Genomic DNA, 16107 nt, shown 5'->3' on the forward strand with positions numbered 1-16107 from the left:
AGAAGGCCACAAAACGGGTTGCGGGGCAGGGGTGGTGGTGGTTCCGTTGCAAACCAAGGGCGACGCGAGCCGGTCCGGGGGTTGTCGCCCTCCGGCTTGACAAAAGAGTTGCGTGGGCCGTGACGTCTCCCCATCCTATAGGTGCAGGCGCGCGTGAGCTTTTGCAAACCCTCGCCTGGAAGGAAACTCACTGAAAATTTCCTGCGGCGGGGCCGGCCCCGGGGAGCGTATGTGGTCGGTGGTCTCGCCAGGATTTCATTTCCCCCGAAATGAAAATGAGAACGTAATCCCTGGTTGTTTGCTGCTCTCCTCGGTCCGCCAGACGAAGTTTCGGGCTATTTGCTGGAAGCGGAGAGGCGCTGGAGGAGGAGGAGGAGGAGGAGGAGGAGAAGAAGCAGCCACGGAGGACAGGATCCGAGCCAGTCTTGGGAATCGCTCGCAATTTCTCGGTGGGGACTTCCGCTTCCTTTCCACTTGGGTGGAGAAGAAGGTGAGCCAAGACGGGGGTTTGAAGCGGGGTGTGTGAACGCGTGAATTCTCTTTCCCCCTTTTTTCTTTCTTTTTCTTTTTTCTTTTTAAAAATTGTCTCTGGATCGGTCTGTCTGGCGGCGCAAAGGAGCTTGGATCGGGAGAGGAGGGAAGGGGAGGTGTATTATCTGCACCGGTGCGCCTTTTTATCCAAGGGAAGCGTTGTGTAAATCCATCGCAAGGGGTGTGTGTGTATTCTCCCTACACCCCGCAACTAATCTTGCGGTTGTATAGAATCCGATTTAAGGGGCGGGGCGGGGGGGGGGCGAGAGGGAGGAATGACCCCCCATTAACACTATCACAACCTTTAGCGCATTTAAGGAACGGCGTCCTGCGGGCCCTCTGCGTGGAAATGCCACGCACAATTCGATATATTGGCAGGCAGGCGTCTTAAGCGTGCGTGTCTCGCGTACTTGCGTGACGGTGGCGTGGCTGCAAACGTATCCTGGAAGGGTGGACCGAACCCCGGTTTCGTTTGATGACCACGGGGAAAGCAAGCTAGCTATGCCGGCTCCCCACCCCCTCTTTTCCGCGGGATGCTATCTTCCTTGGCAGAATTAAATATCAATCCTTCTACGGTGGACTCCGTTAGAAGGAAGCCATTTTTTTATTATTTTGTCTTAAAGAACCTTGGCTGTATTTGCACTTGTTTCTAATAATAAGTGCTTTTGAGTTTTCAGCCAGACATTTTCTGGCTGAGAAGGGGAGGGAAAATGTTAAAAAGTGTATGATTTAAAAAGGGAAGAGGAGGAGTGAGGAGAGGAAAGAAAGAGAAAAAGGGAAAGAAAATTCTGATTTCCATTGAGGCTTGTGGAAATCTAGGAATTCACCTTAAAATGGCCTAGTTTAGGTAGCGTGGATTTCCATTGGTTTGCAAATTGTTTTTCTGTATGTGTTTATATATATATGTATTTGTATATGTATGTCCTTTGGCTGTAATGCATTTGGCTGCAGACAGAACACAGTTTAGTTATTCTTAAAATAGTAAATTGTTGGTATGTAAATATCTCCAAGCCAGTCTCTTAATTAAAAAAATACATACATGTTTATCTGCATCTATGCAGAGGGTAGTTCACAGAAATGCAAAGATCTGTACTGCACAAGTCAAAAAAGAGAGCTGTGAAAATATTTACAGACCCCTCGCATCCTGGACATAAACTGTTTCAACTCCTACCCTCAAAACGACGCTATAGAGCACTGCACACCAGAACAACTAGACACAAGAACAGTTTCTTCCCCAACGCCATCACTCTGCTAAACCAATAATTCCCTCAACACTGTCAGACTATTTACTAAGGCTGTATTACTATTAGTCTTCTCTTCCATACTAGTATCTATCTCTTCCCACTTATGGCTCTATCCATGTTGCTTGTATCTTTACGACTCAAATTGTTTTATCTTTTCCTAGTATGATTTGATTGCTTATTAGTATCCTATGACTATCACTCAGTGTTGTATCTTATGATTCTTGACAAATATATTTTATTTTTTTCTTTACGTACACACCGAGAGCATATGCACCAAAGACAAATTCCTTGTGTGTCCAATCACACTTGGCCAATAAAAGAATTCTATTCTATTCTATTCTATTCTATTCTATTCTATTCTATTCTATTCTATTCTATTCTAATTCTACTGTACTCTACTCTACTCTACTCTTCATTCCAATATTCTATTCTATTCTATTCTATTCTATTCTATTCTATTCTATTCTATTCTATTCTATTCTATTCTATTCATCTTTTTCACATCAAAGAGACTTCTACCTGGCTGTACTCCCACAACTCCTTAAACTACATCTGGAAAAGACATAGGGTGTTTTGTTTTGTTTTGTTTTTAAATATCCAAAAGGTGAGGTTTGATTCCTATTCCTGTTTTTATTTTCCAAAGGTGGCTTAGCCTCTGGTATGAATGCAACAACCCTTTTGGTTGCGTTGATGTCTGGGGATGAATAGTAAATTAGCCAAGGAAATTTGAAATTGGATGTAGGACTCTTGATTGGGTGGGAGTGGGCAGAAATAAAAGGCAGAGAGGTCCAAGGCAAGCAAGGATGGGTGCTGGACCCACATATCTTATGTACTGCTAAGAGAAGGCTAGCTATAGAATAGAATAGAATAGAATAGAATAGAATAGAATAGAATAGAATAGAATAGAATGGAATGGAATGGAATGGAATGGAATGGAATTTTTTATTGGCCAAGTGTGATTGGACACACAAGGAATTTGTCTTTGGTGCATACGCTCTCAAGTGTGCATAAAAGAAAAGATACATTCATCAAGAATCATAAGGTACAACACTTAATGATAGTCATAGGGTACAAATAAGCAATCAGGAAACAATCAATATAAATCATAAGGATACAAGCAATGAAGTTACAGTCCTACAGTCATAAGTGGAAGGAGATGGGTGATGGGAATGATGAGAAGATTAATAGTAGTGCAGACTTAATGAATAGTTTGACAGTGTTGAGGGAATTAGTTGTTTAGCAGAGTAATGACGTTTGGGGGAAAAAACTGTTCTTGTGTCTAGTTGTTCTGGTATGCAGTACTCTGTAGGGTAGGAGTTGAAACAGTTAATGTCAGGATGCGAGGGGTCTGTAAATATTTTCACAGCCCTCTTTTTGACTCGAAGTACACAGGTCCTCAATGGAAGGCAGATTGGTAGCCATTGTTTTTTCTGCAGTTCTAATGATCCTCTGAAGTCTGTGTCTTTCTTGTTGGGTTGCAGAATTATTATGACAAACAAAGCCAACCAGATTCACTGAACAACTGGGTTACTCACTTAGCGACCGCAGTGACTGGCTTAACAAACAAGGAAGGCCGTAAAACGGGGCAAAACCCACTTCACCAAAGTCTCACTCAACAACAGAAATTTGGGACTCCCTCGTAAGTTGAGGACTACTTGTATATGAAGCTTACGGCTATCTGAGTTTATAGTTTTAAAGATGATGTTGGATAACCATTTGTCTGGAATGGTGTGAAGTTTCCTGCTTGAGCAGGGGGTTGGACTAGAAGACCTCCAAGGTCCCTTCCAACTCTGTTATTCTAAAAAAAAAAATGATGTGATCCAATTTCTAAGGCTGCTGTTTTGCTGTCGGTCTGGCAAGCTTGGTAAAAGACCAACCTCAGAGCTCCACTTAAAAACCAGACTCCGAAGGGACAATGCTGGCGGGAAATCTTGTCTTCTTGACATTCCACATTGTAAGCTAGAGACAGGTATTAAACCCCCAAACCTGGTCAGTCCAAGGACTTTGCTTTCAAACAGTCCAATCTGGAATTCGTGGACAATGTGTTTGTGGTTTGATACACAAGTCAAGGAAGACCACGGAAGTGGTCGAAATCGGACCCACTCTTTGGACTGCGAGGCGATCCAACCAGTCAGTCCTAGAGGAGATCAACCCTGACTGCCCTTTAGAAGGCCAGATCCTGAAGAGGAAACTCAAATCCTTTGGCCACCTAATGAGAAGGAAGGACTCCCTGGAGAAGAGCCGAATGCTGGGAACGATGGAGGGCAAAAGAAGAAGGGGACGGCAGAGAACGAGGTGGCTGGATGGAGTCACTGAAGCAGTTGGCTTCAGTGAGCTTCAATGGACTCCAGAGGATGGTAGAGGACAGAAAAATGGACTCCGGAGGATGTTAGAGGACAGGAAGGCCTGGAGGAACGTCATTGTCCACGATGGGTTGGACACAACTTGACTTCGCAAAGCTCAAAACTCCACTTGGGTTAAATAGAAGTCCTTCTCGGTGTCCCTCCGTCCCCCCTCCCAGAATAAACTTCCAGCAAAGTTGGGAATAGGATTTTATTTATTTTAATGTATTTATATATTCAAGTTCTTAACCGCCCATCTCCCTCTCAGAGGGGCTCTGCGGGTGTGTGTGTGTGTCACAGAGGTGGCTCTTTAGATGGGACTTTTAAAAACTTTTGGGTGGCCCTCTAGCTTGGGCCAACCTAAGCATTTCAGTCCAAGGAGTCTTATCCGGGGAGTAAAACCTCACCAACTCCGGATGGGTGCAATTGTAAAGTCACAACACATTGGTGCGTCTCTAAATAGGGAATCTGTCGAAGGGGTTTCATACTTCCTCTCTCCCCCCCCCACTTTCCATTTACTTCCACCCAGCGCAGCAATTTTCCCTTGGACTGCAAGGCGATCCAACCGGTCAGTTCTAGAGGAGATCAACCCTGACTGCTCTTTAGAAGGCCAGAAAGATCCTGAAGAGGAAACTCAAATCCTTTGGCCACCTAATGAGAAGGAAGGACTCCCTGGAGAAGAGCCTCATGCTGGGAACGATGGAGGGCAAAAGAAGAAGGGGACAGCATAGAATGAGGTGGCTGGATGGAGTCCCTGAAGCAGTCGGGATGAGCTTAAATGGACTCCAGAGGATGGTAGAGGACAGGAAGGCCTGGAGGAACATTGTCCGTGGGGTCGCACTAACAACAACAGCACAATTTTCTTGGCAACTCAGAAGGGATTTGCCATTGCCTGTTTTCTAGGGGTGAGAGCAAGTGACAGGCCCAAGCTTGGTTTGGCACCTAGGACAGGACTAGAACTCACAGTCTCCTGGTTTTCGGTCCAGGTCCATAAACTTTTATTTGCACTTAGCCAGGGACATTTTAGACATAGGCGATTCCTCCCCCACCTTCCCATTCAGAATATAATCTAATATATAATGGATTGTAACAAGAAAGAAGATGATTCTACGTTTCTCAAATCCAAGTCTTCTTCTTCTTTTTGGGGGGGGGGGTTAAGTTATTTTGTTAAGTGAGGAACAACACAAATGTGGCCAGGTCTCTAAACTGGCTCTTTTCAGACTCCAGAGAAGCAAAGAAGCTGATTATTTTCCTTTGACCTGTTCAACTTTACCCTCAAAATAATACATTAACGGAGAGGGAGGGAGAGACGTGAAGTTTCAAGGCAGAGAGAGAGAGAGGGAGGGAGGGAGGGAGAGAGAGAGAGAGAGAGAGAGAGATGGAGGCGAAGGGGCAGATACAAACCGATCCTTTGCCTCGGCTTGACGGCTTGCTTATTTTGAGTGCAGCCGGGTTTTTAGAACTGTGTATATTCTTCAACGGCCTGAACTTTTATTTTCTGCCTTTATATGGGTGGGTGGTGCAAAAGGGAAGGGATAAGCTAAAAGGAGGATTGTAGTTAAGATCGTCATTAGTCTTGGTTTTCAAAATGATCAGCACCCCTGAAAAAAATTGGAAAGGAAAACAAACCTCTCTTTTCTTTTTTTTCTTTCTTTCCTTCTTTCCTTTCTCTTCCTTTTTTCTTCCTATCGCCTTCCTTCTGTTCTTCTACCATCCATCCGTTACTTTCGTTGTCCTGTCTTCCCTCCCTCCCCTTTGCTCCTCTCCCTTCTTTCTTTTCTTTCTTTCTTTCTTTCTTTCTTTCTTTCTTTCTTTCTTTCTGCTGTCTTTCTTTCTTTCTTTCTGCTGTCTTTCTTTCTTTCTTTCTTTGTCTTCTGTCTTTCTTTCTGTTTTTCCTTTCCTCCCCTTTTTCTTCCCGCCCTCCCCTTTGCTCCTCTCCTTCCTACCTACCTTCCTTCCTTCCTTTCTGTCTTCCTTTATGTCTTTCTTTCTGTCTTTCATTTCCTCCCCTTTTCCTTCCCTCCGTCTCCTTTGCTCCTCTTCTTTCTTTCTTTCTTTCTTTCTTTCTTTCTTTCTTTCTTTCTTTCTGTCTTTCCTATCCTCCCCCTTTCCTTACCTCCCTATTCTTTGCTCCTCTTCCTTCCTTCCTTCTTCCTCCCTCCCTCCCTCCCTTCTTTCCTTCCTTCTTTCTTCCTACTCTGACTCTCTCCCAGCCTCGAAAAAAATAATCCACGAAGCTAGGCAAAGGGAACCCCAAGCGATTTAATTTCTCTCCCCCCCCTTTCCCCCCTCTTGCGACTTGCTGAGCAGCAATAACGGAGGGGTGGAGTTGGGGAGTCCACCCCCGCGTATGGTTTGTGTTATTTAAAAAAAGCCAACTGCTTCTCTCTCTCTCTTTTTTTTTTAGAAAGCGAAGGGATGGGGGGGGGGTGAGGCAAAGCGAAAGGGGAAAAGAAGAAGAAGAAGAAGTAAAAAGAAAGATTTCCCAAGCTTTGATTCTAACGCTCCCCCCACTCCACCTCCGCGGGCCTTTCTCCCCCCACCTTCTTTTTTTCCTCTCTTCTTCTTAACTTGAGAAAGATGGATAGAAACTGGAGACAGAATTCGAGAGGAGGAGCGAGACGAGACGGGCAGAGGAGAGAGTTAAGAAAGAGACGGGGAGGAGGAGTGGGAGGAGGAAGGAAGGAAGGAAGGAAGGAAGGAAGGAAGGAAGGAAGGAAAGGAAGGCGAAATCGAAATATTGGCGAGAGTGTCTTTTGTGCTTGCTTTGCTTGGAAGAAGAAATAAGCGGGGGAGGGAGGGGAGGGGAGGGGAGGAGAGGGAGACGAAGGGGGTCTGCGAAAGGCAGACCAGAGACAACCTCCAGTGTACTACAGTCGGAGCTGGTTGGCCAGCCGGAGCGTTGCGCCCTGCAAAGGCGCCGTTTCCTTCGCCTCGGCGCACTAAGGCTGGGGGCACAGACCGTTCCCCGCGCCCGCTTCTTTCTCTTTCTCGGGCTCTCGGACTCCTCTTCCTTCCTTCCTTCCCTCTCCCTTCCTCCCTCGCCCCCCCCCACTCCCCCCCCACCCTCCCCGCGTCTCGGGAAGCCAACCTGCTCCTCCTGGAGGAGATTCTCTCGCCACTCCACCCGCCCCTCTCTTTCCAATTTCGTTTCCTTGCCTTTTTCCCTTTTATTTTGGCCTCTCGTGCGCCTTTGGAGAGAACGAAGAGAAGCGGGGGGGGGGGCGGACGAAGGGAGAAGGTTGGGGTGGGGAGGAGGAACCTGAAAAACAAACAAACACTGCACCCACCGATCTTGGGAGTGGGGGGAGGAAGAGGAGTGGGGGTGCTGATCTGCGCGTGCACGGTGCTTGGCCAAGCCGCCTGGGCTAGGAAGCGAGCGAGCGAGCCAGGGAAGAGGCGAAAGGCACCCGGCTTGTTGAGGCCGTATGATGGAAGAGACCCGCCGTTAGCCTCTCCGCGTTCTGAACGACCTTCTCGTGGGAAAGACGCCCTGCCTGGGTCCTCTCCCCTCGCTTTCCCCTCCCCGAGAGAGGATGGCGAGGGCTCTTGCCGTGGCCGAGGCTGGAGCGACGGCCTGGAGGAGACCCCGCGCTGCGTGAGCGCCCGACAGCTGGGGTTCGTTCCTTCCAAGGGGAGATGCGGTGATTCGCCGCCGCTTCCACACAGGCCCAAAAGGTAACGCACCTTTCATCCATCTTCGGGGTGGCTATGCTAGGAGCCGAGCCAAGAAAAGGCAGAGGGTGGGGGCGGGCGGGCGAGGGAAGGAGAGGGGTGGGCATTGTGGGAAGGGGGTCTGTGATAGCAGAGCGAGGAGGAGGCTCCCGAGCAGGCCCCAGCCGAAGCCCCCCTCACCTTCCGCACCAGCCATCAGGCCGACTCGGGGTTGCGGAAGGCGGCCAAACGAGAGCGCTTAAGAGCAAAGGGGTTTTGTCCCCCTTCTTCTTCTTCTCCTTCTCCTTCTCCCTTCTTCCTTCCCTGGATGCGACCAAGCCGCTCGGCCGAAGCCGGCTGGCGGCTTGGCGCGATCCAAACTGCCGGCCTCGGCCCGAGAGGCCTGGTGGTTGGCTTTTCCGAGCGGTGCTGTGTGCGCGCCTCTTGCTCCGAACTTCGAAAGGATCGGGGGGGGGGGCTTTAGAAGTCGCGCGATGTTAAAAGCTTGGAAGGAAGGATCTTCTCTGATTTTTTCTCCCCCTGATTCCTTCATCTTTTAGATCGAAGATCCCCCCCTATGGCCCCCTTATGCCCTCCCCAACTCCCGGGGAAGAGAAACATCCTAACGGCTAGACACACACACACACAAAAACCTAAGATAGAATTTTTTGGCCGTACGGGGCTGCTTTCGCAGGGCGGTCGGTAACCCCTCTCCCCAAAAAGCGGCGGGTTTCTCCCCCGAAGCCCCCCGCCCCCGACGCGAGCGGAGACCCCCCAACGACCCCTTTCCTCGAACCCCGAAAACGCCGCCTTCTCCTTTCGGAGCTTCGTTTTGTTTTCTTGCAAGACGTTTCGGTGCCCAGTTTAGGAAACGTCGCCAACCCCCGAACTACAAATAATAATAATAATAATAAACTCCTGTTTATGACCCTAAGCTACACATACTCCCCATTTACTGGCTTTTCCTTCTCTTTGGAATAACCGATTTCCAAGGTGGGGTGGAGAATTAGCCGGGCCTCGGTTTAAGAAATGACCTCGGCGTCCTCCCGCTGTCCTTAGCCGAGGAAACTTAATTCTCCCGTCCCATCAATTTCTCAGGCCACTCTCTCTTGCCTTGGAGGTCAGTTGGAAACCAGATAGATAGATAGATAGAATAGAATAGAATAGAATAGAATAGAATAGAATAGAATAGAATAGAATAGAATAGAATTTTTATTGGCCAAGTGTGATTGGACACACAAGGAATTTGTCTTGGTGCATAGATAGATAGATAGATAGATAGATAGATAGATAGATAGATAGATAGATAGATAGATAGATAGATAGATATAATGTAGAGATAGAGATAGAGATAGACAGAGATAATGTAGATAGATAGATAGGTAGATAGATGATTGACAGACAGACAGACAGACAGACAGATAGATAGATGGATAGATAGATCTGGAATATGTATGTGTGTGTGTGTGTATCCTATATATTTTCCCCACCTCCTAGTTCAGCCCGATTATCATCGTCAACCCAATGCAGGCCGAAAGAGAATTTACTTTATCTGAGAACTTATTATGTTTTAAAAATAACTCAATGGAAAGGTTTATTCCTTTGGAAGAAAAATGAAATCCAGCTCGGTTGAAATATACATCCAACCTGGACTAAAATACAGAGGCTTTCTGTCCCAAAGCCTGCGGTTAATTGGGGAATTGATTTCCTAAAGTTTTAAAATATGGTACATTTGTGTCTCTGTAGGTAGATATACAGAAGAGAGAGAGGGGGGGGGGAGAATTTAAATATATTATATTTTAATATATTAAAAATATTTTCCCATCTCAAAGCTATAGATAGATCATTTAAATTTATTATACTACTTTGATCTAATTGTTTAAATATTCCTCTTCCCATCCCAAAGCTTTTTTTAAAAAAAAAATCTATTAAGAGTGAGTAAAAGTATCAATGTCTCGGTATGTGTATACACTGTAGCTAGGATAACTTACATATATATTATATTACTTTATTATAATTGTTTAAATATTCCTCTTCTCACACCAAAGCTTTTTTAAAAAAATCCTTTGTTAAGACTGAATAAAAGTATTTATGTTTTGGTATGTGTATAAACTGTAGATGGATGGATGGATAGATAGATATAATTTAAATATATACTACTTTAAGATAGTTGTTCAAATATTCTTCTTCCCATCCCAAAGCTTTAAAAAATATTCCCTTATTACGATTGAATAAAAGCTTTTTTTTTTTTTTACTGTTTTAAGGCGGTCTGGTAGCATTAAAATCACACCATTTCATTTATTTCAGTTGGGCATTCTGTTTTAATTTTAATTTGTTGTAAATTTTAATAAGTTCCCACATCCCCCCCCACCTTCCAAGTTAATAGGCCTTAACCATAAGATTTTAATCAGGGTTTTATTTAGAATGCGAGTACAGCTTTTTCATGTTTATCTGTTCTTTTTTCTTTCTTTCTTTCTTTTTTTTTTAACTTCCAAGTAAATGTAGAAAACATTTCTGTCGGTTTGGATTCAGAAACAGGCCTTTTCTCTAGAATAAATTCCCCTGATCTTGACAAAGTTTTTTCTCTGAGTAGGCATATATAAATTTTAGGTTTAGATTTCATGTTATTTGGACATTCCTCTCGGTTTAGTTTTGTGAATTGCTTGAATTTGGTTTAGAAGTCAAAATTACTTGCAGGGAAGTGAATTACAGTATAAATAGTGCTTGGTCGTAGATAGGAATTTATTTTTATTGACGTGGTTTAGCTTTCCTTCCGATATTTTTCTTCTTACTTTGTATTTGTTTTTTCTTCTCCTTATTATTATTAGTTCAGGTTTGACTGTGAAATGGCAACATAAGGTTAACATCCTAGGCTCAACTTCCCCAAGGCCAAATTTATAGACCTGATAATTGCATGATGCTTGGGGATAAATTCATATTTTGTTCTTGAATGCAAGGGCTGAATTTCTCCCTCTCTCTTCCCCTTTCCTCCGTGTTGTAACTTACAACCTTCCTTTAGACATTTCTTACTCTTTGCCCGGACTTCAGTTTAGACGAAAAGGGACATTTATTTATTTATTTCTCCTTTCTTTTAGAGGTGAAAAACCTCGTAGCTTTACTGCCCCTTTGCTTCTAGATTTAAAATAATTGAAAAATTAAAAAAAGAAGCTGCAGCGGATTTTTTTTTTTTTAAAAAAGTTGTTGTAATTTGGAAAGCAGGAATAAAAACTGAGAAAGGAGACAGGGAAGGACCCTTCCCCCACCTCCCACCAACCCTTCGGTTAGAAAACCTCTCTAGAACCTAGCGAATATGAATTTGACAGGCATTTTCTAGGCATACAATAATCCTGTATCTGCTTATGGCTGAGTATAAACTTGCTTTTCTCTTTCTTTTCCTCTTCGCTATCCATTTTCCTATTTCTCTTCCTTTCTTTCCTTCCTTCTCTGTTTCATTTTCCTCCTTCCTTCCTTCCTTCCTTCCTTCCTTCCTTCCTTCCTTCCTTCCTTCCTTCCTTCCTTCCTTCCTTCCTTCCTTCCTTCTGCATTATTTTCTGAATGCACTAAATTTATATCTATCTATCTATCTATCTATCTATCTATCTATCTATCTATCTATCCATCTATCCATCTATCTATCTATGCATGCCTTAATATATTCTCAAATTCAAACACACATACACACAGTTCTGGCCTAATGTAATTCAGCCCACAGGCCTTTACCTAGAAACCAGTTTAAACAATGAAATTGTTAGTAATTGTATTCACACGTGATGCGAGATCCGGTTCATTTGATCTGAGTAGTTGGGGGTGTGTGTGTGCCTATATCACCCCCACTTTTCCCATGGAACATCACTCCGTGAGGAAACAGCTTATTTTACAAACAAAATAACCGCCTGGCCGCTGCAGTGTTGTGTGAAATTGTGGGTCTAATATACCTGCTGTGTATTTATTTGAGAAACAAAAAGATTTAACCGAGACATTTTTTTTGTCTCTCTCTCACACACACTTATATAATTGTACATTGTAATTTGATGTTAAATACACAGTCTCTAGAAAGGGAAGCCATAATATATGCACAGCTAGAATAGTACATTTGAGGGGAGAGGGCACATTTACACAATTAGCTAGCTTGGATTGAGGAACTGGGAGATTTTTTAAAAATTTAGCCTATTTATAGGGACCCTGCCTGGGTTTGAACATGTTTTGCAAGCTGCCCCGTTTTGCAAAGTCGCCATAGCGCTGTTGTTATGCAGGGTATCCTGGGAGGCAGGAACACACAGCCGTGTTTGTGAACCCAAGTTTAACGCGTTGTGGGAACCCAAACTTCAGTGGGTATACAGGTAAAAAATGTGCAGTTACACGGCAGCACTAGGGATTCGAACCGCTGAGCTGCCGACCTTTTGATCAACAAACTCAACGTCCTAGCCACCGTGTCCCGTAGGCACTAATCATCTGTAAATCTAGATTTTTCCATAATGCACTCATCAAGTGATATATATCCAGGTTGGGTTAATCTCTGGTCAGGATTATATTTCTTCCTTCTGGCCCAACCTGATGGCCCAGTTCTAAGCCTGTGACTGCATTTACACCCCACCATTGGAAAAGTTAGTTTTTTCAACTCCAATCTGGATTCTTGGAGCATTCTTAACTCCAGGAATTTAAAGACATTCTCCCAAGCTAGTTGCACTAAAATCTAAAGATTGGCTGTTGGTACTGTGTGGTGCGCTCGGGCGGAATATTTTAATATTCTCGCTTGAGCGCCAGCTTGAATGGTCATATTTTGGGGGTGGGGGTGGGGGGGTAGGTGGGGAAGATGCCTGCTGTCCATTTCTGGATTTTTGTGGCTCCATTGCAGGGAGGGGAGGGAACTGTTGTCTCCCTCATTGTTGGGGCCTGTGTGTTTCGGTGGCTTTTGGCTGAGGACTGGCACAGACAGGGCGGCGAAGTTTGTGTGCCCCCCCCATTGGTTTCTCAGGGCAGAAGAGGGTGGGGGAATCATGCGTGGTCCCCCCCCTCCCCAGGCCCTTATCCTCATCCCTCCTCTCTTGTCTTCCTGCAGCAGAGGCAGCCTGGACGATGGCAGGGGCGGAGGAAGAGTTTGGACTGGCGGCCACGCCCGGGGATTCGTCTCCAAAACAGCTGAGTCCTGAAGACAAGGCAGATGGGCAGTTGGGGGCCACCAGTAGCAAGCAGCCGGCCTCGCCCCAGCCGGCCTTCACCCAGCAGGTAAGGGGGGCTGCGAGGTGGGAGGGGGAAGGAGGTGCTCGGGGATGGCAATACCAATAGCAATAATAATAAAATGAACCGAGTCTGATTAGCTCTCCTCCTTCTCTTTCTCTCTCTCCCCCTCCGCTCTTTCTCCTTCCCCAATTTCTCCTTCCTTCTCCTCCTTCCTTCTGTTCTCTTTTTCCTGTTCCTTCTACTCCTCCTTCCTTCGCCTTTTCTCCCATCTTCTTCTCTTTCCGCCTTCCGATTTGTCTTCCTTTCTCTCTCTCTTTTTATCCTTTCTCCTCCCCCTCCCCATTCTCCTCTTCCTCCTTCATTCTCCTCCTTCTTTCTGGTTCTCCTTCTCCTCTTTCCCCTTTTCCTTCTTCTCCTCCTCCTCCTTCCTTCTCCTTTTCTCCTATCTCTTTCTCTTTCTGCCTTCTGATTTGTCTTCCTTTTTCTCTCTCTTTTTATCCTTTCTCCTCCTCCTCCCCATTCTCCTCTTCCTCCTTCCTTCTCCTCCTTCTTTCTGGTTCTCCTTCTCCTCTTTCCCTTTTTCCTCCTCCTCCTTCCTTCTCCTTTTCTCCCATCTCCTTCTCTTTCTGCCTTCTGATTTGTCTTCCTTCTCTCTCTCATTTTATCATTCGCTTTCCCTTCTTTCTCCTTTCCCCCCAACCCCTTCCTTCTCCTTCTCCATGGGGGGAGAGGGCAGGTTATAGGAATCATTAAAATTCTGAAGCTGATGGTCCTTCTCACTGTTATTATTGTTGCCTGCCTAGAATCCAGAGAATCTTCTGGAACATTATTATCCTTCACAGGAGTTCTGTTTCGAAGTAGGCATTAGGAAAATCGAATTAGGACGATGATAGTATTATCGTGGTTCCTCTCTCGCAGCCAGAGGTTTAAACTGGATTTGGTGTTTTTTTTAAATCCACTCTATCAAGTTCTTCCTAAGGATTTGGTTAGGCAGATGTTGTTGAAATCATACTTTCGACCCCCATCAACATCTGCCTATTATCATGGTTCACTGCACAGTCAGCCAGATGTTTAGAAGGGATTATTTGGCCCTTTTATCCAGCTCTGAAGTCCTTCCCCAGGGTCTGGGGGGTTGGCAGATGTGGATGTTTGGTGGTGTTAAAGAGATCCTCGCAGGATTATCAGCCCTGCCAAGCAGAGCTGCCTCTCGCAATTGACCTGCCGGTGATTTTTGTCAATGCCCACGGTGGGTGGTGTTCGAGTGGCTCTCCAGATGTTTTTGAAACTGCACCTGAGGTGCCTATTACAAATAGAATAGAATAGGAATAGGAATAGGAATAGGAATAGGAATAGGAATAGAATAGAATAGAATAGAATAGAATAGAATAGAATAGAATAGGAACAGGAACAGGAACAGGAACAGGAACAGGAACAGAACAGAACAGAACAGGAACAGGAACAGGAACAGGAACAGGAACAAGAACAAGGATAGAATAGAATAGAATAGAATAGAATAGAATTCAATTCAATTCAATTCAATTCAATTCTTTATTGGCCAAGCGTGAGTGGACACACAAGGAATTTGTCTTAGGTGCATAAGCTCTCAGTGGACATAAGGAGAATAAAATACATTCATCAAGGATAAAAAGATACAACACTTAGTGATCGTCAAGGTTACTAATAAGCTATCAAATCGTACTAGGAAACAAACAAAAACAATATAATTGAAAGATCCAAGCAACATGGTTATAGTCATAAGTGGGAAGAGATAGATACTAGTAAGGAAGAGAAGAAGAATATTAATACAGTCTTAGTAAATTATTTGAGTGTTGTGGGAACAATAATAATAATAATAAATACTAATAATAGTAACAGATGATAAAGATAAAGAGAGAGAGAGAGATATTTAGAGATAGAATAGGATAGGAATGGAACAGAATAGAACAGAATAGAATAGAATAGAATAAAGAAATATGAAAATAGAACAGAACAGAACAGAACATGGAATGGAATAGAGAATGGAATGGAATAGAATAGAATAGAATAGAATAGAATAGAATAGAATAGAAGGAGGGAAGAAGGAGAATAGAATAGAATAGAATAGAATAGAATAGAATAGAATAGAATTCTTTATTGGCCAAGTGTGATTGGATGCACAAGGAATTTGTCTTAGGTGTCTGTGCTCTCAGTGTAATAAGGAGAATAAAATACATTCATCAAGGATACAAAGATATAACGCTTACTAATAAGCTATCAAATGGTACTAGGAAACAAATAAAAACAATATAATTGAAAGATACAAGCAACATGGTTATAGTCATAAGTGGGAAGTAAGGAAGAGAAGAAGAATATTAATACAGACTTCGTAGATTATTTGAGTGTTGTGGGAATTAGTCGTCCCGGGGAGGGGATGACGCTAATGAGGAGGGTCCAGGTCTCCTAACCACTCTCTCTCTCTCTCTCTCTCTTTCTCTCTCTCTCTTTCCCCACTACTTCTGTTTTGAAATCCGAACGTCTAAACAAAGAAAGCTGGCTTGATCGATGGATCGCGTCGCACGGTCGGTCGGTCGGGGGGGGGGAAGTTCTCCTCCGTCTGGGTTAAAACCAAAATAAAGAGGTCCCACTTGGGGACTCCAGCCAAGTTTTCTTTTCCTTGCTCTCCTTCCCGAGGTAGTGAGTGAGTAGGAGAAGGCGGTGGATTCTCCGCCGAAGGACGCCGGGCCTTGCCGTTGGCTTGACCCGAGACAATTGGCTCCTCCGCCGGTCTTCGTAACGGGGCTCTCCGCGCAACGCGAGCGAGGAACCCCCGAATCGCAGGATATTTGGGGTGTGTGTGTTTTATTCCGAAGGTTCCCGTTCTTTTTCTCTCTCTCTCTGCCCGGAGGAAGAAGCAGGGAGAGTCCAATCGTAGTTTGGTTGTTCCAGAAAAATACAAATTGGGATTCCACACCCCCCCACCGGTCCTCCACTTCTCCGCGGATCTAAACCAAAATGAACGCCTTCGTCTTTTTTCCAGTCCTGGAACAAACGGCGGTTCCAGGTTCCCTGCTAAATCGACCCATCTCTGCCCTTCCTTCTTTCGTTCGTGCGTTCTTTCCTTCTCTTCCCACCCCTTTCCTCTTTCCCTTCCCTTTGCCTTTCCTTCCTTCCTCTTC

The 16107-nt window shown here is 44.7% G+C and overlaps 1 protein-coding gene across 2 annotated transcripts in view; it reads left to right on the forward strand.

Moving 5' to 3' along the window:
- Positions 1-435: 435 nt before the first annotated feature.
- TBX5 (T-box transcription factor 5) overlaps positions 436-16107 on the forward strand; it is a 58366-nt gene continuing 42694 nt past the window's right edge. Inside the window, exons 1-2 of one of the 2 annotated variants that reach the window (XM_058158548.1) lie at positions 436-490; positions 12831-12997. In XM_058158548.1, coding sequence (XP_058014531.1) covers positions 12848-12997 — 150 coding nt within the window. In that variant the 5' untranslated portion in view covers positions 436-490; positions 12831-12847. Of the gene's footprint in view, positions 491-7432; positions 7796-12830; positions 12998-16107 lie in introns of those variants that run through there. The other variant, XM_058158550.1, reaches the window with a different exon arrangement.

The sequence above is a fragment of the Ahaetulla prasina genome, chromosome 15 (assembly GCF_028640845.1).
Source record: "Ahaetulla prasina isolate Xishuangbanna chromosome 15, ASM2864084v1, whole genome shotgun sequence".
Lineage (NCBI taxonomy): Eukaryota > Metazoa > Chordata > Lepidosauria > Squamata > Colubridae > Ahaetulla > Ahaetulla prasina.